The following is a 23,079-nucleotide window of genomic DNA, read 5'->3' as shown; positions in this document are numbered from 1 at the left end:
CTAGTAAGTTACAGGGAGTCCACTGCTAGAGTTTTAACTGAAGTTATATTTATAGGGAATTTTATTTTATCTTCAAGTATCATTATAGGTTAAAGCATAAAATAGTTGATGAAAAATTAATTAAAGACAATGTTATTAGTGTTCATGTTTAACATCATGATTGTTTTATGTTATATTATACGAAATATTTAGATTTAAGTTTCTGTCGTCTCCTTTGTAAATCGAACGTTCTTTTCATGGCGCATGCGCACCAAGCAAGGATACACATTTTCATTGGAAACAAGATCTTATTTCTTTCTTGCGCGTGTTATCGAGCCGTGAAGGTTTGTGTCAAACTTCATCGTGAAATATTCTTATGATCTTATTGAAATATTAATGTTTCTTTGCTCATATATGTGCTTACTTAGTATAGTAATATACCAGATGCAATATTATCGTGCAGAATATGATTACAATTGTTATATGGTGACCTAACCTGTGAAAGTCATTGTGTTATTTTTACAGGATGGCTCCGACGTACGAATTAGCAGTGGGTCTTAATAAAGGCCACAAAACGACCAAGATTCGTGTGGCGAAAAATAAAAATGAGAAGAAAGAGAAGACTGTGCGTGTTTTGCCAGCTAGATTGAAGGGGGTTAGTATTATTAAACTAACAGTTATTATCTTCCATATAAACTACACCATAGTTTGGTTTACAAAGTTAAAAAACATGTGTATAAAGTTGTTTAGAATTTCTAATTAGTTCACCTTTGACAACTATAATCTTCATATAAAAATACTTATAATTACAGAGGCAAACAAAACATAGCAAGTTTGTCAGAGACTTAATCCGTGAAGTAACTGGACATGCCCCATACGAAAAGCGTGCTATGGAATTGTTGAAAGTCTCCAAGGATAAGCGTGCACTGAAATTCTTGAAAAGGAGGGTAAGTCTAACAAGTGGTTCTGGTTGTTTAAAAATGTATTGCATGTATATAATGTGTACAATAATTTTACAGTTGGGTACGCACATTAGAGCCAAGAGGAAACGTGAAGAACTTGGAAACATTCTTGTCCAGATGAGGAAAGCAGCTGCTCATCATTAAGTAACACATTATAATTTTTTTAATATTACGTATTAATAAAATGTATGTCAAAAGATATTGCTGTTTCCTTCAATAAATATCTTAGTTTAAAATTTTAGAAGTAATTATACTAATCGAAGTGGAAGGTATGACTTTTGTGCCAAAAATTTTAAATTTCTGCACCTCGCGACAGTGGAAATCGGCAGGTGGCACCATCTACCGGCGAAAGTCTAAACTAAAATTAGAAATTATATTTTTGGTTCGAACTTCCACCGCTAGATGCCGCTACTTGTCAATTCCGAAAATGCTCCTGGCGAAAAATTGGAATGAACAAGTGGCGCCATCTAGCGGCAAAACTTGGAACTTAAATTAGAAATTGTATTTTTAGTTCCAACTTCAACCGCTAGATGGCGCCACACGTTCATTCCCAAAATGTTGCTCCCGAAAATGGAAATTGACAAATGGCGTCATCTAGCGGTGAAGTGCCCGAACTAAAAATAAAATTTCTAATTTTCGTTCCCAACTTCTCCGCTAGATGGCGCCACTTGTCAATTCCCAAAATGCTGCTCCAGAAAATGGGAATAGACAAGTGGCGTCATCTAGCGGTGAAGTGCCCGAACTAAAAATAAAATTTCTAATTTTCGTTCCCAACTTCTCCGCTAGATGGCGCCACTTGTCAATTCCCAAAATGCTGCTCGCGAAAATAGGAATTGACACGTTGTGTCATCTAGCGGTGAAGTGCCCGAACTAAAAATATGATTTCTAATTCTAGTTCCGACATTCTCCGCTAGATGGCGCCACTTGTCAATTCCAAAAATGCTGCTCCGAAAATGGGAATTGACAAGTGGCGCCATCTAGCGGTAACGTGCCCGAACTAAAAATAAAAATCCTAATTCTAGTTCCGACATTCTCCGCTAGATGGCGCCACTTGTCAATTCCGAAAACGCTGCTCTCGAAAATGGGAATTGACAAGTGGCGCCATCTAGCGGTGAAGGGGCGACGCTAAAATACAATTTCTTATTTTAGTTCCAAGTTTTGCCGCTAGACGGCGCCACTTATCAATTCCCTTATTTTGCAAGGCTCAAGTATCGAAAAAAGAATTTTTTGGCTCAGAAGTCTTGTGCTGGGTTGTGTTTAAAGCAGAATTGTGTGGTGTGGAGTAGTGTGAGGTAATGTGACGTAATGTGGAATGTTGTTGACTGGTGTGGACTGGTTTTGAGTGATATGGAGTGTTGTTGGAAGTTGTATAGAGTGGTGTGAAGTTGTTTGGAGTGGTGTAGAATAGTGTCAGGTAGTGTAGGATAGGCTTAAAGGTGGAGTGGAGTGGTGTGGAGTGGTGTAGACTAACGTGGAATAGTGTTAGGAGTGATGTGGAGTGGTGTAGAATAGTGTAAAGTTGTTTGGAGTAGTATGGGGTAATGTTGGAAGTTGTGTGGAGTAGTGTAGACTAGTGTGGAGTATTATGGAGTAGTATAGAGAAGTGTGGAACAGTGTAAAGTGGTGTGAATAAGTGTAGAGTAGTGTGCTATAGTTTGAAGTAGTTTATACTGTTGAAATTAGTGTTTCTGCAATGTTTGAATGTGTAAAGCGGTGTAGAGGAATATAGTGAAGTGCTGGGCAGTTTAGTGTAATTTAAACGAATATAGGATTGTGTAATTTGTAGTATAAAATAGTGTTGGATATGTGAAGTAGTGTATAGTGTAGTGAAAAGTGATGTATGATGGTACAGAATATAGGGGGTTAGTAGAGAATGGTGAGTCGATCAGTATTGTGTGAGTTCCGACTAGCTACATACGTGTAGATTGTTACATTTTGCACTAGATAGCGCTGCAAGTATTGAGTCTCCTGAATGTTGCTAATGCTAATACATAACCTACTTACAAAAATATTTTCCAATAACTAGACTGATATAGAACCATAAATTGTTTTTAATCTACTGTTACTATGCTTTAAAGAATAATGTATAGTACTTACCTTATTGAATGAGTTTAAGTTTTAATCATTTTCAGTCATTGTTCCACTGTATTGGAAGACGTTATTATATCGTGATTTTGTAATATTAATTATCAAATATGAATAGCATAGTGTGTACATTAGATTCTCTAAAACAAATTAAATCTTCTAAAACGTGCCAGAATTTCTTAAGCAAATTGTTTAATGAAAGGTTTGATACTCGCCATAAGAATGTGTTTCATAGTTTTCAACAATACAGAAGATTACATTTCGCTACGACCCAATTAGAAATTCATAAGGAATCAAGTCAGAAAAACACTATAGACTTAAAACAGTTTAGAGATTTGTCAAAAAATGGGCCATCATTAAGAGATTTCATATCGCCTGAAGCTACAGTTACTAGTGATCCTATTAAAGTACCTGATATCCCTTATATAAAGAACATTGATGGCTCCAATCAAAAAGGTAAGATTATTTATTATAAATTCATGTAGTAATCTGAAAGTAACTCTTATTTTCTAACTTTCCATTTCAGTTTTTTTTGAAGTTTATGGTTGTCAAATGAATGTCAATGATACTGAAGTAATCTGGTCTATTCTAAAATCACATGGATACAAAAAGGTAGAAAGTGTGGAAAAAGCCAACATAGTTCTGCTTATTACATGTTCCATTAGGGATAGTGCAGAACAGAAAATATGGAATAAATTACAGGTCTTAAATGGTATCAGAAGGAAAAGGTCTAAGAAAGATCCTATGAAGATTGGCCTGTTAGGTATAATGATAAACCACAGTTGCTTTTAAAGAAACATGTATTATTCTTTTGCTTCCATAATGATTACATTTATTATTATATTATAGGATGTATGGCAGAACGTTTAAAGGATAAAATATTAGAAAGAGGACGGCTTGTTGATGTGATAGCTGGACCAGATAGCTACAAAGACTTACCAAGACTTCTGTCTACTCCTGATTCTGAGACTGCAATCAATGTCCTCTTATCATTTGATGAAACATATGCAGATATTACACCAGTAAGACTGAACCCAGATTCCACTAGTGCATTTGTGTAATGTCATATTCTTTTTCATTACAAATAAATTACACAAGGTGATTCAGAAGTTAACATTAATTGTTTGAAAATATTACTTATAGTATTTTCGATATAGCTACGATTTTAAATTGGTGATAGCTCATACTTAAAAATTGCCATTATTTCTGTTCAAGAATCACCTTGTACATACATATATCACTATGTAACCTTATTACACGTAATTTATAACTACTAACCACGATTATGTCCTTTAATGATTCTTCTAGCACGATAATGCGAGGTTGCGATAACATGTGTACATACTGCATTGTCCCGTTCACACGAGGAAGAGAAAGGTCACGACCAATTGAAAGTATAATCAGAGAGGTCCAATCCTTGTCAGACGATGGCGTGAAAGAAGTAATGCTTCTTGGACAAAATGTAAATAGTTACAGAGACACCTCGCAGTCAGACTTCTTTACAGCTGCTAGTACAGAGACGCATCTCGCTAAAGGCTTTAAAACAGTCTATAAAAGTAAAAAGGGAGGACGTAGATTCTGTGACTTGTTGGACGAAGTTTCTCGTGTAAATCCAGAAATAAGAATAAGGTAAAATATTGGACGAAGAAATACCTATTACCATTTTTAACATATTCGAAATTGTGAGAATATATAGGGTGTCCAGGATATGACATTTTTATCTTATTTTCGCTCACAGAATGTACTGCCATTGTTTGGCCGAAAAAAACAGATATCGAAAATCATTTTTAGGTTCACGTCGCCGCACCCCAAAGATTTCCCCGATGAAGTCCTGCAGTTGATAGCTGAGAGACCGAATATTTGCAAGGAAATTCACCTACCAGCGCAAAGTGGTAATTCTAGTGTACTGGAACGAATGAGGAGAGGGTACACCAGAGAGGCATATTTGGATCTAGTTCACCATATACGCGATATCGTGCCAAATATTTACCTCTCCAGTGATTTCATCGCTGGCTTTTGCGGAGAAACGGAGGAAGAATTTCAAGACACGCTGTCCCTGATAGAATTAGTGAAATACAATAAAGCCTTTTTATTCTCATATAGCCTACGAGAGGTAATTCATATTCACATTCCTTCGATTCATAATGAATAATTGTCAGGATAACAGTATTCATTACTTTCAGAAAACTACTGCACATCGTCGTTTAAAGGATGACGTGGAAGTAAGCGTAAAAAAGGAACGGCTTGATAGAATGATAACAGTGTACAGGACTGAGGTTGAGAAATTGAATAATCTACAGATTGGTCAATTGCAGCTTGTGCTTGTGGAAGGGGTAAGATAATTTTACAATTTTTGCTAATGAAAACGTAATCTAACTTTGTGATTTCGATCTTAGCTTAGCAAACGAACAGACGATTACTTACAAGGAAGAAATGATGGTAACACGCGGGTAATAATTCCGACTATGGAGGCGCCAGTCGCTAAAAATTCAACTGCAACGAGAGCCATAAAGAATGGGGATTACGTTGTTGTAAAAATCCATAGCGCTAATTCCAACTCTCTAATGGGAACACCTTTGTACCACTCATCGATAGCGGAATTCGCGTCGTCGTCCGAATTCTAATTAAAATAAAATAACAATTTTTATTTGTTATTTAAATACATTCATCATTGCAGAATACTTTCAGTTTTCGGGGATAATGTGCAGTTTATTGTACAAGATTAACTCGGAAAATTTATTAATAATATGATAATATCGTGAATGAAGACAAACATGTACATAGTATAATACATGTATATAATAAATAGATATGTATAATTTATCCTAATTTTGTGGTACATGGCAATCTACGTGTACACAACTCTTTCTACCTGTGAAAATGATACTAACGATGTTTCTTTCTTGCCAAAAGAGCAGTATACATACACATACTAATAAACAAACAATTTAACTAGATAACTAAGTTGTCTTCGCTGTCTACTTAATTTCTACAAAGTACATTTCATAATACTCATTTTTTAAAATAATCCACTTCAGTATTCTCGATCTTAACGAATCATCGACGCGTGAGACTTTCCTTTAAAATAAATACATGATCGATAAAAAAAAAACTGTTCAACAAGTAGTAACGTGTGCCTATAATTTTACGCTCTTAGGGTCTCTAAATATAATTATGAACTATTTACAAACTTATAATCCTTTGATCTTTGAAACAAAAGTCATTTTGTACAAAATTATCACTCGATACAGAATAAACAGCTTCATTTGTACACAATAGTTTTGTTATAGTCTAAACACCTGAGTCTAGGTATCGTTATTAGAGTCACGCGGGAACGGATGTCTTTGGAAGTCTGTAAAAAGTTCTCTTACTACTCAAATCACACGTTTTTTATTTTAAACGAGGCTCGCGGTGCCGATGTTGATAACAACATTGTCAGCACCGCGCTCGTACACCGTGAGATCGTGGTTCCTTGGCTGTTCTAACAACGCTGCCAGCTGTTCGCCGCTGGGAAATGGGTTTAGAGTGGTTGGAAGGATGACGTCGCATTCCAGTTGACCTGAAACGTGTAAAGCTGTTTAGTAACTGTCTTTCTTTCTACGAAAATGCAAAATTAAAAGCATTAATATACAAGCAATAGAGCCTATACCTATAAGAAGCTGAGTAAAACGAAGTTAGAGGTTTGTAATTATTTCAATACACGTAGAAATACTATAAAAATCAAGTATAGAAAATGATCATAAAAAGCCTCATTTGAGAGGAGTATAATGTAAAATTATTCAAACGAAACTATAGGAAAATAATGAAAAATACGGGAATGGCAAAATGTACAAGTACAGAGGTAGAACAGAGCTACAGATATAACGATTATATCCGCGTAGTATATGGATGTAATTTCGAGATAAATAACTTCAGAATCTACCTGATATTTACTAATAAGTACGAAGAGAGTTAATGTACATAACGAGTGAGTATTTTTACCTGATAATGAAGGCGAAGCACCTTTGCTGGAACCATACATGCGAGTGCTATACCCAGAATCGTTGTGGGCATCATGCAAAGGCGGTGTCGGGCTATAAACCGCATTACGAGACCTATATGGCATTCTGGCTATACTGTCGTAATGCACGTGCTCCGATATCACTACTTTTCCAGAAATCCCTCCGCTAAGTGCTTCCGGTTGCTCGTCGTCGTCTCCCTCGCTACTCTCACTATCGTTGCCTACGTTTAATGTTTAATATAATCAGAGAGGATTCTTGCAAATCATAAAATCTTGCGAGCTGGATAAGAATATCTTAATTATTATTATTATCAAGATGTTACTTCAAGTGTGTCTGATTTGGTACTTATTCTACTGGCTTTATTGCGTCTGACTCAGGACTTATTCTATTCATTTCTCTGAGTCTGACTTGGGGCTTATTCTGCTTATTTTTCTGTCTGGTTTGGATCTTGTTCTACTGATTTCTCTGTGTCTGACTTGAAACTTATTATACTGATATCTCTGTACCTGTCTTCAAACTTATTCTACTTATTTGTCTGTGCCTGGTCTAGTCACTGACCTAGCATGGATTAATTTTTACTAAGCGCAATTTGAGGTAATTAATTAAATTTGAATACTTCTCAGAAATATGTAGATAGTCAGACTTATTTTAACATTCTTAAATATAAATTGCAAATGTTTATTATAGAGGGTGAGATAGGTAACTGGAATTGTCTCGATGATGTTGAGTAAAGATTCTCTAAAGAATTTAATTGAGATGAAGCCTATTTTTTGAAATTTACCTTCGCCACGCCAACCATTCCCTACACCACCTTGGGGTTGAACCCTCTGATTTTGGGAACACTGACTGTGCTCGGGGCTAGTTGGCTCGCTGCTTCCTGAACGTGGCCCCCTCCAGCCGTTATGCATGCCAGGTACTTGTTGAAACCGCTTGATCATCTCGTGAACACTCCGCCGACCGGAAGACCTCCATTCGCCAGAGTTGTCCTCGCTCTTCCGCGTTACGTTATTATCCTCTTGGCAGGAGCTTACGCCATGATCTCGAGACGAGGGATCCTGACAATTCGCAATCATAATTTTTTCTCAGTTCAAACAGGTTTATCAGGTCGATTCCTATGCTTTTGCTTAGAAAAAGATGTCATTTTTTGGTGACTTTAGTTGTTTGGTAGGTTCATGCTTGAAAATTCAATTTTCTTTTCACGTTTCACGGTGTTTTTTAAGCTGCCAGCAATTGATTCCTACGTGAGACTGTAGATTGGACGAAGAAGGTACAGTAAAGGATAAAAGTTTGGAATTATTTTTCAAAAGTTCGTAAAAAGTATACTAATATTCTTTATTTTCATGTACCCAATTCTGCTATTCTTTTTGTATCTATATGGCCTAAGATATAACTAACCAGACTTGTCTTCCATTTCCCAAAGAAATTCCAAACTTCAATTCACCACTGTATCCAAGTTCCACGCGTCAAATTCCCACGTCTGCCCACTTCCTGACCATTCCACATCGCCAGTGATTCCTGTATACCCGTACCAGCCACGAGAGCCCTCTGTCCCTCAATCCCCGCCACAAAGACAACAAAACCCTTCTAAAAAGGAGCAGTCTGGTCTTGCATCCACTACTATTAAAATACCCACGCAATTTTTCAGGCCAACAGACTGGGCAATTTGCTCGCCGCTTGTAGACACGATTACCCGCGCGCAAGGGTTGTCATTAAAGCTGCAGCTTAATCAACACCTCGGTGAACGGTCGATAAGCAACAGGAGGACCCATGACTACACACTCACGCGCTGTTGATGGACCTGTTGCCTGGACCCGATCGAAGGCGAGGAGGCGGCCCCAAGCGGCGAGCTGCGATCCTGCTTGATCACCCCGTCGAACGTCTCGTTCAACCTGGCGGGCACGTCGAGCACCCTCAAGGTCGACCTCGAGACACCAGAGCCCGAGGGTAGGTCCCTCATGGACTTGCTGAGCCTGGGAATCGCTGGGATGTCGAGGTCGTCCAGGCTGCCCCTGTGGATGGGCGCCTCGCCTGGGATCTCGAAGCTCCTCTCGTGGGGTCTGTCGTCCAGGAGGTCCTCCAGCGACCTGGCACGAGCTGGGGGACACGAGTCGCCCTGGAAGGTCGCCTTCGCGGGCCTCTCGCTGTGTCTGCCCTTCCCGCCGCGGGAGAGGCGTTGCTGGAGGTGCATGTGCCTCTCGTCGCACCTGGACCTCTCTGCTGCCACGCATCTGGTTAGTTCTGAGATCTGCCCCTTGGTCTTTCTCTCCAGGTTCGCCACCTAGGGATCAGGGAGATTAGTTTGGTAATTTAAAAACACTACTACTACTTCTAAAACCCAAATTACTCTTAATAAAAAATCCACTACAACAGACCCCTAACGACCTGCTCGTCTACTAAAACCTAAAACTAAATAAACCCCTAACAAATCTGAAGACCCAAAAAGCCTGTAATCCACTAAAACCAAGGAAAACCAATAATCAATCGAAACCTTGAGGTCCAGCCGCTCATGCGCCTGATCGATGTGCGCCTTGAGCTCCGCCTTGTCCCTCTCCAGCTTGGCCTCCATGTGCCTGAAGAACGGCGCACAGTAGCACGTGTATCCCACCCCCACCGGGCCCTTCCTGATGTTCCCAGCCAGGTCCAGGTAGTACTGCTCGCCACGGGCCAGGGGATCAGGCGGCAGCGAGTCCAGCCGCGGCTGGGGGAACGCTTCCGGATCGGGGTAGTAGTGGCAACCGTACGGGGACCACTGCCTGCCCATCACAGCCTTCTCGAAGTGGACCCTGTTCTGCTTGCCGCCAGACGATTTGTGCTTCTTCTTCTCCTTCTTCGTGCAACTGTCCCTGCTCCCGCTGGTACCACTACCGGTCTTCTCCCGTTTCTTCTCGCTCTTCCCGCTGCTCTTCCCGTCGACCTTGTCCGCCACGGCGGCCTCCTCCTCGCGGCTCTTGCTCCGCGTCCTGCTCTTACCTCGCGCTTTACCGATTATCTCCAGTATCTCCGCGAGGTTCTTGCGCCGAGCTATGTCCTTCGCCGTCTCCCCCTGCTTGTTACGCAGGCTACGGTCACAGCCCGCCTCCAGCAGGATGCGCGTCAGCTTTCGACGGCCCATCGCCGCCGCGATGTGCAGCGCTGTGTCGCCGTTCTGAGGATCGGGGTCATCGTTAATTTTCGAGAGGCTAGGTGATCGGTTTCACGCGTCGCGTGCTCGAGGTTTCGAGGGGTGAAATTGACGCTTGGTTAATGGTTAATCAGGGTCATCGATCTTAATGGATATGTGTGGACGTAGCAGGGAATGTGTTAATTGGGAAGAATGTAAGGGGTGTTGGTAGTACTTATAATGCTAATAGTATTTAGAATAGATGCTATGAATACTGATCTCTGCGAGCTATGAACTGATTCCTGTGTAGATTGACCCACGTCAATCTGTGCACGGTTTGGGTCAGAGGGATTCATGAGGATTAGTTAATTTTTTTTGGTTACATTCATGTTACGAGGGATAGGTTTCTTGATATAATTTAGATATGCGTCGTATTTACCTTATTCTGATCCGAAACTCGGCAAAGTGCAGAGATTAAAATTCGCGTGACTCCAGCATGTCCGTACCGAGCAGAGGTGTGAAGAGGCGTATCTCCATACTGAAATAAAGAATGCACAGTACTCTTGGTGAATGTTCTAACACCTTTTACCACAGAAATTTTCAACTAAAAACGAATTATTTGAATGCCCTTTCTCTTTTCTGTAAATGGAATATGCTTCCAACGCAGCAAAAGCATCGAACAACACAAACACAGTATTATCCACAGACTCAACCCTCACTCCATCCTCAACAAACTGTCTCATCCACCTTAAATCGCCTCGAAATCCAACCGCCACTGAGACCATGTAACACAAGTAACAGTTACTCACATTGTTCTGGAGATCAGGATTGCACCCCGCCAGTAGCAGCTCGCGGCAGCTTTGGTTGTGGCCGTTTTGGCAGGCGAGGTGGAGCGGCGCGAACCCAGCGAGATTCCTCGCGTGCAGGGGCGCGCGCTGTGTCCCAAGGGCCTTCGCCAGGGCGGCCACCGTCCTGCTGTACCCGCGCCAGGACGCCTCGTGCAGCGCCGAGTTTCCATGCTGAAAACACGCGGTTCGATTGATGGAGCAACCTCGTCGAGAGCGCGGATCGTTTCGATATCGATCGATCGAAAGGCCCAGGCGTGTTGCGCCGCTTGTCGATCAGCGTCGGGGCCGCGATGGGACTCGATCGAAGGGGGAGGAGGAGGAGGAGGAGGAGGAAGGATGAGAAGGATGCACGCGCAGATTTCCAGGCGGATCGGATGCCGATGGAAACGGGCGAAACGACGACGGATCGTTAATCACTGGTTTCCTTCGGCTCCTCGTTGCCATCGCGGCCTGTATCGATTAATTGATTTATTTACTGAGCGGAAACGTATAATCGAGGAAGACGATTGTGCTGGTTCCTTTGACCGCGGAGAGCTTAAGTACGAGTTTTGTAGAGGGCGTTCCAGAACTGATGGCAGTGGAAAGGGGGTCTCTGTGTGAAAAAATAGGACGAAAATGTGGAATAAAGTATTTTGATATTATGCTGTTTTTGAGAAAATTTGCTTTGAAGTTTAAATCAGTACTACTGTTTCAGGAATTTGAGGGGTGAATGGGGAAAGGGAATGCTTTTAGGTTACTCTAGCGATGACAGTATCTCATTTCGTTGGTGATATTAAGAAATTTTAGGATAATATGGCAGCTAGGAGATCTGTCTTTTAGAAGAAGAACATCTGGCACCATTTCCACTGATAGATTTTTTATACAAAATTCTCGAACTTGAGTCTTCTGAGAATCTCTAAGAGAATAGTCTACATATGGGCAACCCCCAGTCCTCCATTTCTTTTGAGCCAGCCTTAATCTATTTCAGCGATGTCTGATTCATGATGGTAGAAAACATGACGTGTTCTACCAACTCACATCATATGACGTTGGTCTAGCCTTTGACTCGGAAACAGAATGATAATTTGGCACTCGACCTAAGAAAGGATTCCCATGCCTGCTCTAGTCTCTTACACTATTGCCACGCAGACACTTCACGCGTTCAGTTATGTCCCTTATCCAGCGACATCCTATTTAAGCCAGTCTCGCGTTTAAAAAGCCGAAGTAGTAAAACGTGGTAACAGAGAAGCACTAAACGCGATGCTCCTCGACACGTATCCGCAAAATGGCATATCAGCGACGCTTATCCAGACAAGTAGCGAACATACTTGCGTATACGCGCTGGCCTGATCTAAATTGAATAGACGTTTTCTGATGTAGTGCGCGACGTTGCCCACACTGGAGGGAACCGCCCACGATAAGCGTTCGCTGGTTGGATTCACGTCTCCATTACGTGGACTCTTCCCTAAGGCTTCGTTTACGTGCCCCTGTACGTTTTACTTTCGCGACTGACATGTTTACCGCGTCGCAAATAGAAGTTTCAGAGGCACATGCTGATCTTTAAACCGTGACTGGCGAATATGTTTCAGATATCTAAGGGGAATGATAATCAAATGTGTAGAGGGTAGGCTTATTTTGAACTGTGAAGGGGATTAGCTGTGAAAGTGGAATCAAAGGGATTGAATATACTGTGGGACAAAATTTAAGGTGTTGTCTGGTGAAAATGGGGTGATTTCTATCCTCCAAAAATATTCCACAAATTTTGAATCACCCTCTACAAAATATCGAATAACTAAAAAACTAAAGGCTCTTGAATACAAGTGCACCTAAACTATTTTCACTATTTTCTTGTCTAGATCTTATCCTCGAAAAACGTCCCATATATTTTAAAACACCCTGTAGATAAAACATAAGCTCCTTCTCCACAGAGATCCTCAATCAATGGCTCGTCCTTAAAAGAAAGGGAATTTAGCAGGCGTCAGATCTCGTGCCGCGAAATAGCTCGCATACCAGTATCGCCTGCGTTCTCGTTCTCGATTTTCTCCCTTTGCACGGGCAATTTGCCGCTGATGTCCCGCGGCGAGGCACCCAGCCCACGTATCGGTTTCGTGCAGTAACGTCGATGATCGCATCGCCATATTGCCAGGAAGTTTTCTCCTTAGAACGACATTGAACAAGAATCTCTGTCTAACAATCGCGAACCCGAAAGATTCCAAACTACTGTAAAACCTCGATTAATCGATCTACGAGATTTATTCAAAATTTTTGTCAAAGGGACACGTGTCCACTTGAGAGTAAAAGCATCGTGAGTGGCTCTTGAGAGGACTCTCAGATAATGAATTTATGTTTATCAGACAGTATCTCTCAGTTACAGTCAGTGCAGTGTCAGATAGTGAATACATTATCTGAGAGTGAGTACTATCGAGAGAGTAGATAGACTCGCGATAGTTTTACTCTCAAGTGGACACGTACCCTCAGAGTTGCAGATATTGGGTGTAATAATAATAGAACAATATTAGTATATACAGTGTATTACAGTATGTAATAACAATAGGAGTACCTACAGTAGAATAATACGATTTAAATAGTGTGATTCTAGTAGTTTATTGCAAAATCTAAAGCTACGTGTTACGTATCAAAAGGATGCTTCAGGTTTGAATCTCGTGGTGGTTCGAATAATCGAGGCCCTACTGTATTTTATAATTTCAAGTCTAGAAATTAGGGCACAAGTGAAAACGAGTAAGAAAAGATCGCACCTCCGCTGTTATTACTCGACACATCATCTGATCTCGAATAAAATTCTTTCATTAGCGTCACATGGGTAATAAAACCAGGAAGCGAGGGGAAAAAATCGACAGGAGCGGAATGACTTCGTGGAAAAAGTACGTCTATAAACAGTTCAATCGTTTTTTAACAGTGTTGGTCATAAAGCTCTAAACGGAATGCTATAAAGGTCGACAATGCGCACGATAAACGTCACATTTATCACTTTTCACCGTCGTATGCATTACGGCTTTCCATTCCTTTCGCTTCCGCGGTTAGCTTCCTCGTGACTGATCTTCAATGGTATTCAATTAAGAATATTAATTCCCATACCTCCCCGTTTCTTTTTGTCAACTCCTTTTTGCAGGTCCAGTTGACGTTTAGCACAGTACTGTATTAAATCGAGAATGATTCATTCATTAGTAGGCACTTGCAAATTGAGTAGAAACTAGAAAATTAATTATAGGAAAAACTGATACGTTCAAACGAACCTTCCATGTTTATTACATAGTGTGTTTAGAATTTAGAGTAAAATAAATCGTTTTACTTTATTTGGTAATGCAATGTAAAGTGCATCTGTTTACTGGAACCACCTATAATTCCATTTCAAGTGATATGAATAAAAAGATAGAGGACAATCTTACACTTTTTTATACGCCCTCTCATATTACATCAAAGGTCTCTTTACAGATATACTAGTGCAGTTGCAAAGTGTAATTGCGCTTTTTATTTAAATGGAACTGTACGATTTTTTTAGATAAACTGCCTGCATGTATTGGCAATGGCAAAAAAGTAAGTGAAACAGGAGTGTCTAAGCCAAATGACTAATCCCACAGACGCTAAGCCATACTCGAATAAACTTAAGAATACCCATACGTATTTATATGATATTTATTCAGGCTGTTGAACCTATTCATCGCGCTCTCTCCTCGCTTTCGCTGTTCTAGCCCTTGGTGACCCTGAACGGCGCGATCACGACGCGCCTCCGCGGCGAAGGCACGTCGATATATGCCCGTAGACAACGGCGACCACGATGGGTCAACCATCGCGCGCCACGGTTTGGAGGCGACCGCCTCAAGGGTCACGACGATGCTATCGCTCAAGCTCCAGAAGAAAGAACGGTTATTCTTTGAAGCGGCTGGACGACGTGCATGCGCGCCCGCTGCAGCTTCGGAAGTTGCCGAGGAACGGCGATGCATCATCGGATTTTTACCCCTCCGCCTGAACAATCATCGCTCGAACGTCCCTATTTGTATTCCCTTGCGACGCTGGCGGAGTTACGATTCTGGATCTACCAATAGAAGGGTAGATACGTGTACAGGTACTCAGAATTTTTCCTTTCCCCTTTGTCTTCGTCTCAAAGTAGAATCAGCAATAACTTTGAGTCTGACTCCTCCACTTTTCACGAAACCTTCGCTGCCGATTACGCGACAACGCGTGAGGAGGATTATTCGCCAATACCCGATCACGCGTTATCGCGTGAGAGGTCTATGTTCTCTCCACAGAAGCTCCGTGGCTGGCAGTTTAGTGTAGTCACCCATTTGAGATCGGCAGCGAAGGTGATAATATTACGAAAGAAAATTCTACTTAAAGGGTAAAAACGTTTTTACCACATCCCTGTGCTATATGGGTAATGGAATCATCGAATGACTCACGCCTAACAGAAGCGATCGAGGCCCCTCGTCCCATTTCCCCGGACCAGTGCACGCGCTCCGCGGAGCATCACGCCTTTATTCCAGCCGCGTCGATTCGATCGACCCATCAGTAGGTCGTATCGCGCGTAATAACGAGAGGGTTACAGGAGGTGGACGCTCGTACGCACACCATCGCGAGCGAGTATGCGCGCGTGTAGTCGCGTGGTGTCCACGGTTCATTGACCAGCAGCACGTCTGTTCGCCAGGTACGATCAGGTCTGGCTGGTCGGCTGCTCGAATGCAGGCTGGCTGCCGCGGCCCTCTTCCCTCCGCGGGCCTTTTTTCCCTGCGCGCGCGTGCACGGGGCTCTACACTTTCTGTAAGTAGCCTGCCCCGACGCTGGGCCCTCGAATAAACCACAATGTACCAGCCAGGGACGGACAAGGCGCGAACCGATCGCTTTCAGGGGGGGAGAAGAGGAACTTGGCGTTCTAATTTTGCTGGAGGACCCCTGGGAGATCGAGCTTTCGCGAGGGTTTCTGTGGACCGTGCGTTGCTCTGCGTGGCGCGGAGGGTCGAAGGCTTTGGGAGGAACCGGTTCCCTCGACTGTTTGCCACGGTGTTCTGTGTGTAATGTACTAGACTGCTGACTTCTGTCTGCGGGGCGTTCAGATTTTTATGGATTACGAACTGGGGATGTAGACTAAGGGGAGGGGGTTGAGAGGGTTTTGCTTTGGGTTTGGTTTGAATTGGTATGGAGGTTTTAGTACTGAATTCCATTGATTTAAGCTGGGTCTACTGGGCCTATTCTAATTTATACTTCAATAAATATCTGTAAAAAGTAAAAATACTTTTCTTCCTTTTCTTAAGAGGTCTTGCAAAAAAATTATTTGATGTGATCCTAAGAGAAACTCCTCTCGTTACAGTAAGTTATTTTTATATTCTTTCCTTTTTATTGTAATTAAGTTTCTTCCTGGTACCTCCTCACCTTTTCCTGTATCTCAGTTTTGAGATAATAAAGTCCTTTTAATTAATTCCAATTGGTGTGTAACAAGTAAAGAAAGAACACTAAACGTCTGAGATTTGTGAGAACGAAGGAATTCACGTATTCAGTGTGCTTAATTGATCGTAAGAATAGCTGACTAACGGTTTCAGTCAGATAGGTATCTGACATCTATAAACAGTCACCTGGAAATCCTGTCTATCGTAACCAGACCGCACTCGTTGAAACTGTTGCTTGATTTATGGATGAATGTATCAACGTCCAACTCGATTTTTCTTTGATCCAACCCACGTCAATCGAATAAGAAACATCTGATATCGTATTTTTGTTAGCAACTTGGTTAATGTAGATATCAGTGTTGATTGAACACCATTGATCTTTGAGACCATTAGTTCTTTAAGACAGCAAATAGTGCACGAATCTAGATGAGCTTTTAAAATAGAATAATTCAAAGTTATACAAAAGTTTCTATCTGCTACTGCAAAGTGATTTTGAATATATCTTTTACTGCCACTCTGAACAGTATTCACTGGAATAATTAATATATCTTTAGAACACCTCAAAAAATTAATAAACATAGAAATTTTCTGCTTGATATTTCAATAGAAATAATTTTGAGAATTTTAATGTACATTTTTTAGGTGAATATTTGACCTTTGCCAGTGTATCACATTATTTCCAGCAGAATTCACATCCACTCGATGGCGCAACAGGGTCTGACGAATGCAAAGGGCGGATTCCTTGATGCGTCCCTGACACGTACCACTTGGAAAGCCGATCGGTGGCTTTGCACAGAGGATCCTCGCTCGAGGCATTGTTGCATGTGCATGATACATACACCCGAACCATTATACTGACTCACGAAGACCTCGCCTCTCGTTTCACGAACTTTTGCGCTATTACCACGCTATTGAGCTACTCCATCGAAATATAAAATATTTACCACAGATATACTCACTCATTCGCAATGTTATCCATAAAGATTAAAGACCAGCGATAACAATATCTTTTAGTTATTAAGTTTCATTATAGCAACGCTTGATACTTGAGACATAAAATTGCATCTAGAAAATGAGACATTTTTTGATAGATGAATCTTGTGGTAATTCTATTTAATATTCGGGAAATAAAAATTAGCTTTGGAAATGAGAAATATTTTAGTCGATTGATTCTAATTCTTAAGTTAATGGTAATACTTTGACATATAATAAAATCGAAGTTCAAAAATGCATTCAATATTTTTCATATCGATGAAGAAGTAATAGTGAATTTTATGAGGAACTCAGAAGTTTTATCATATTGTACAAAATTATGGAATGCTTTTGCACACTATATATACCTACTATTTGATTCAAATGCAAAATTCTAATCAAGGAGATATGTGTCTATATCAGATAAAAGTTCATATATTTCTTCATAAAATTGAATTAAAGGAACGAAAATATAAAAAAGAATTCTTTATCCTTTACTCACACATCTGTGCCTCGCTAAAAAAACTATCAAGCAGAAAAAGACGATCCAATAGAATGGAAATAAACCTTGAAAAGGCTATTAAGATAAATCCACATAAACCACCGGCAGAAAAGTACCTCCAGTGTAGAAAAAAGTAATGGAAATCCCCTTCTTGATAATGTTTGCATTCTCCACTAAAACGTGGCGTGAAAATTCAACACCGTAAAGGACGATTTGAAAGAAAAAGAAGAGAAGGATCGAGGAGGGAGGGCGAGGTCGCTGGATGCAGTAGGTGCGATATCTGATCGGTCCCGAGATTTAAAACACACAGTGTACTCGCAACCGCAGCTCGTTCGCGGTTTTACAGCCTGGAATCCAGATCGTTTCTACATGGATGTTTATTCGTCGTTTGGTTCTCCTCCAATGATCCAAGAACGGCGCCATGGCCATTCGGCGAAGCTTTATTACAAGACGCTCTGCGTCGGTTTATTTCATTGTCAGACAAATTCGAGCAATACCAGAGAATTGCTCTGTAACATTCTTTCACCCTCGACTGAGCAACTCGAAATTGCCTGCAGTGAGACGTCGAGTAATCGACCTTGGAATAAATTCGAGGCAGGGTCCTTTTGATCGGAGCCGATGTACAATTTTGTGAGGCAACGATTGATGATAAGTAGTGGTAGGGGGTGGCACTGTTCTGGATTATTTCCTATTTTTCGAGAGGATTTTATGCAGCATAATTTGAAACCAAAGTGAATTGAATTTTGCAAAAGATGTTTCCAAGTAAATATGACGTTTGGAAGATACATTGAAAATATTCTTTTTAATATTTGCAGGAATTTATTCTTGCTTTTACTTGAAGAAATGAGGCTCCTTCGCCTCATAAGTCTCGTTAGATTTTTAATAAATCATGACTCGAGTTCTACGAATAATAGAGAGTAATAATAAAATAGGTAATAAATATCTGGCCAATGGATTCTCTCTTTCTACTTTATCTTGCTCTGCTAGAGGCACACAAAAATTGTCAGTTTCCATCCGAAGTTTCTCCATTCCAGCAATTATTGTTCGGGGAAATACAGCCTATTAAATGGTCGTAACCAGTGTTCAAAACGAAACAGTCCGCGAGGAAGCCTCCTCCTGCCTGGACCGAACGTAATCGTTGGATGAAATCGATTCCCTTTACTCGCATTTTCTACCGAAGGACATCCAACTCTGCGCTTGTTCTCGAGCCAGCTGCGTCGAATCGTCCCTAAGATTGATCATCGCCGTCGGTTCTGGCATGCTGAAAATTACGGAAACCGATTCCGGTTTCTAAGCGCGCAAAGTGCACGTCAATCGTCGCCATCTCTTTTTTTCCTGAGGAGAGTCGCGGCAGAGCCGAGCACGATGCTCTCCTTGCGAGCTCTGCGTAACATTTGTACCCCTTTTTGCGAGTCTGTAAAGGGATGCTCCCCGCAAAAGGTTAAAGACGCGAAATTACTATGGTTAACTCTCTTGTTTTACGCTTTGAAATTTCTTCGTCTGTGTATCTGGTACATTTCTATGGGGCTTCGTGGACTAGTTCTAGCTGTGGTTCAAACTGGGTCTTCTGGCTGGAGTGTCTATTCAGTTTGTGACCAAATTGAGGACTTGGTTTCCTTTTTGGAAAAATATATTGTGACAGTGGATTGCACGAGTCTTCTTCATCTCTTTAGGGATGGGTACTAGTTTTGTGTGTTATGTAGGTACTAGGTAGAAAGGGACATATATATGGATTTGTGTTTAGGATGCTCTGGTTCTATGGAAAATTTTCAAATTTTCAAATGTTCAAATATTTCAATATTTAAACTTTCAAATGTTTCAATATTTAAATTTTCAAATATTTGAATATTCAAATTTTCAAGTATTTCCATATTCAAATTTCCAAATATTTCAATATTCAGTTTTCAATATTCCTAGTAAGGCTCAGGACTGTAGCCCTCCTCTCCCCTCGACCCAGGCCAGCTCGACTCTCCTCAACTCGACAAGCGAGGAATCCACGAAACTCCTCGTCGTAACGAACCCTGCTTATTATCATTCCGCGCGACATGCGTTTCCAGAGGGAGGCGACGTATCCTCGCGGAACGTCACGTCGAAAGAAAAAGGAAATATGGCGACGACGGTCTTGTTCCCCATCTGTACGACCGCTTTGTAACCACGGGCTAAGTAAGGAACGCGGTGGGACGTGCACGCGTGTAGGGACAAATGCACGCACGCCCACGAAGCGCCGACCAGTCGGTTCTAAATCACCGGCAAAACCTGGCATTGTTAACTTCTGACGTTTCCCTCTGGTCGCGATGCATCAGACGTGGAAGATATCCGTTTACGCGAAACCGCGGAACGAAGTCGAACCGAGAGAACGAGCGGAGGGACGTGTTCCCCGATGCCAGTTTCTCGGCTGGCTTCGTACTCCACCGAGTGTCGACTATTTTCGAGGCTGCAACAAGCGAGGAGAGAGCGACAGGTGGTCGGTCGTTGCGGCAAGGTGCTCTTAGCTGTGGAGGAAGCCATGGGGCGGTGAACGGACGTTCGAGCTCCAATTTTTTAGAGACGTAACGGTTTGGTAGTTAAAACTGCAGTGGTTGGCACTGACGATATCACTATAAGTTGCTGTAGTAGTCTTGGATTACAGTAATTTTGAGTTTTGGGGAGACGAAGAAAGAGATTGGCAATGTACTGAGAATAGGAAGATGGAGATTGAGACAAAGAAAATGATTTTTGAGAATTAGGGTATTGAATCGTTGATTATCAGAATATCAGGATTTGAATGTTCTGATACTAGGATAGTTAATATTTTGAATATGCATGTATTCGAATATTTGAAAATTTGAACATTTGAATATTGGAATGTTTGAATGTAATAGATATTTTACTATGACTAACAGTACGATTCTGTAACTCTGTACAAGTGAGAAATTTACAGTCTATAGAAAATACGTATGGAAATAATCATTGATCCCCTTCGCTATTTAAAATCATTTACACTGCATTATTCTAATGTAATAATAAAGTTGAACAAGTTTCGCGCGAACCAACAAGTATTTCATCCTCCAAAACAACTATGTGAATGATCGAATCATGTATCTCGTTTGAAACAACGGTGACTGCGAATAACACCCATCACTCACGTGAAATGAAACTCCTGTTCTGTAACAAGATCATCAATCACTACCAATCGTTGAAAAAAATATAACAGGAAAAACGGTGGAGCTAAATTCTTCCTTGCTGGCACGTATTGGCTGCTACTTTTTTTCAGGGGCTGTGGCATAATTTTTCCAAAACATCAATTCTTAATTGACGTCGAATGCACCTGAAGAAACGCACAAATTTTAGAAAAAATGTACAACTCTTTAAATTGACTTTATTTCCTACTAAAATTTCTCCTATTAAAATTATTGCAATTTAATATTCATTAAAACCCTAATATATTCTCAGTTCAATACAAGATACAACTAAACACACACACACTAGCTTTGCATAGTCCCACTATCACCTTCTAAACATTAACCAGTATCCTTTGCCATCGTCGTTCACCAAACTCCTAAAAGCCTTCCAAAACTTCGCCACTGAGACCCCAGAAAAAGGGCTTCGTTGCACCGCCATTATCCCAGTGCATCGTTCGAACAGGGCAGGGTAACCATGTAATTTATGTAACTTATTATTCAAGGTCCACGGTACCGAGCCGAAGTTGTCGATCGTCATGGAGCTATCTATCAGACCTGAGTCATTAGAGGAGTCGGCCACGATGGCCTCTCTTGCAGAGCATCATTACGTTCTCGCATCGCTGTCTCTCCCCTCTTCATCCTCAAACAAGAGATCCACTCGACAAAAAACCATCACGCGAGGCCTATATCGACAATGGAGACGTCGATATGCCGAAGCGAGACTAGCCAACCTGCCAAGGTCGTCTGGATTACTAATTTCCATTTTTTCCCCTTTTTATGACGCGAGGAGAAGAAACCACCCCATTCTCGATTTCATCAACAGCGAGTCGAGTGTTACAGCGTTACCATGGCAAATAAGTTACGACATTGTAATCGCTGGTAGATGATGGAAACAGCCCGATAAGGATTCCACAGTTTTGCGCTCGTTCTGCCCCCAGGCGCTGGCTAATGACTAATTTTACCTCGGAAGATGAATCGAGCGTACCTGCTCGCGAAGGTTTTGCTCGACAAGCCTCTGCTCGCGATTGTGGGGCAGGACGGCCGCGAAATCGCGCTGATTTTATTTGCAATCAGAAACAGGACGGTGCATACACCAGGGATACTTCTACCGATCTTAAGCTACCACTTGGGGAACTGTGGTAATGAAGGCTGGGAATTCTGCTGCTTTGGTGGGGGGGACTGTAAATGAAGCAATCGCTAAATTACGGTAATCTATAGTCCACAGATGTTTAAAAGTATTCCTTGGTTTACTTGTAGAGAGAACGTGAATTCCAATGTTTTTGTGAGGGATTCGTGGAGGCTTAAGCTGTGTCTGAAATTGTGGAACAAGTACAGAGAAAATTATTTCTAAGATAAAAATATTTTTACCTCAGTCGAAAATGGGGAATATTATATTTTTTACGGAACTCCAATTTCAAGAAAATTGAATTTGAAAATTTGATAAGTATACAACCAATATGGTTAGTCATCGTTATAATTTTATAAAATAATAAACTATTAATGATCACAAAATATTAATTTGTATTTGAATTTCATCCAATTCTATAACCGTATTATTTACAAATTTTTCAGTGAGTGATATTATACTGGATAGAATTATGCGAATATCACTATGAATAATGACAATTTTATATCAGGGTTTAGTGTTTCATCTAATATAAATTATATTTTGTATCTAGCTTAGATTTCAGAGTAACCTTATAGCTGTATAGCACTCCCTTGTTATAAATTTATTGCTACATTGCCTCTATCATCCAATTACTTAGAGACCTCAGTATCTCCTGCTATAAGATCGCCATCAGTGAGCCCATAGCAAGGAAATACTATACAGGATTCATTCTTTATCGGTTTCCTCGACTATCCTTAACATTCAGAGTAAATAAATAAATAAATTCGCTACAGAAATTTGTTAAAACTTGAAACAAAATTCTATTACGCAATCGCAAATATATCTACAGACACCACGAGAAAGTTCTCCAAGTCTTTGACGAGTGGGCTGTAGACGTCATTAGAATTACATTAGAAGCTTTAAACGTCTAGCGCGGAGATTTGATGCTCGAAATTTATGGGAAACATAAAAGTGGGGTAAAA

At 41.0% G+C, this 23,079-nt stretch overlaps 3 protein-coding genes across 4 annotated transcripts in view; 2 read left to right on the top strand and 1 right to left on the bottom strand.

The window, feature by feature from the left end:
* Positions 1–266: 266 nt before the first annotated feature.
* Rpl36 (ribosomal protein L36) lies at positions 267–1,142 on the top strand. The gene is made up of 4 exons (XM_076377617.1): positions 267–323; positions 505–634; positions 792–926; positions 999–1,142. The coding sequence occupies exons 2-4, from the start codon at positions 506–508 to the stop codon at positions 1,083–1,085; spliced, it is 351 nt and encodes a 116-aa protein (XP_076233732.1). The 5' UTR covers positions 267–323; position 505; the 3' UTR covers positions 1,086–1,142.
* A 1,255-nt stretch (positions 1,143–2,397) lies between these two features.
* On the top strand, positions 2,398–5,990 carry LOC143178145 (CDK5RAP1-like protein). Of its 2 annotated transcripts, XM_076376655.1 has the most exons (8): positions 2,398–3,482; positions 3,553–3,638; positions 3,729–3,789; positions 3,876–4,083; positions 4,335–4,655; positions 4,818–5,139; positions 5,210–5,359; positions 5,423–5,990. In XM_076376655.1, the coding sequence occupies exons 1-8, from the start codon at positions 3,137–3,139 to the stop codon at positions 5,648–5,650; spliced, it is 1,722 nt and encodes a 573-aa protein (XP_076232770.1). In that variant the 5' UTR covers positions 2,398–3,136; the 3' UTR covers positions 5,651–5,990. The 2 variants fall into 2 exon arrangements, with proteins under 2 accessions (XP_076232770.1, XP_076232761.1); XM_076376646.1 differs by having other exon boundaries at positions 3,553–3,789.
* A 422-nt stretch (positions 5,991–6,412) lies between these two features.
* The window catches only part of Dgo (ankyrin repeat domain containing protein 6 diego), a 116,211-nt gene continuing 99,544 nt past the window's right edge, over positions 6,413–23,079 (bottom strand). The window contains exons 5-11 of the mRNA XM_076376636.1: positions 10,937–11,146; positions 10,567–10,665; positions 9,516–10,172; positions 8,805–9,305; positions 7,809–8,082; positions 7,008–7,247; positions 6,413–6,585 (exon numbers count right to left, since the gene is read on the bottom strand). Coding sequence (XP_076232751.1) covers positions 6,422–6,585; positions 7,008–7,247; positions 7,809–8,082; positions 8,805–9,305; positions 9,516–10,172; positions 10,567–10,665; positions 10,937–11,146 — 2,145 coding nt within the window. The 3' untranslated portion in view covers positions 6,413–6,421. The remainder of the gene's footprint in view (positions 6,586–7,007; positions 7,248–7,808; positions 8,083–8,804; positions 9,306–9,515; positions 10,173–10,566; positions 10,666–10,936; positions 11,147–23,079) is intronic.

Source organism: Calliopsis andreniformis, chromosome 1 (genome assembly GCF_051401765.1).
Source record: "Calliopsis andreniformis isolate RMS-2024a chromosome 1, iyCalAndr_principal, whole genome shotgun sequence".
NCBI lineage: Eukaryota > Metazoa > Arthropoda > Insecta > Hymenoptera > Andrenidae > Calliopsis > Calliopsis andreniformis.
The sequence above is the reverse complement of the archived record's forward strand: the minus strand, read 5'-3'. Positions and strand labels throughout refer to the sequence as shown.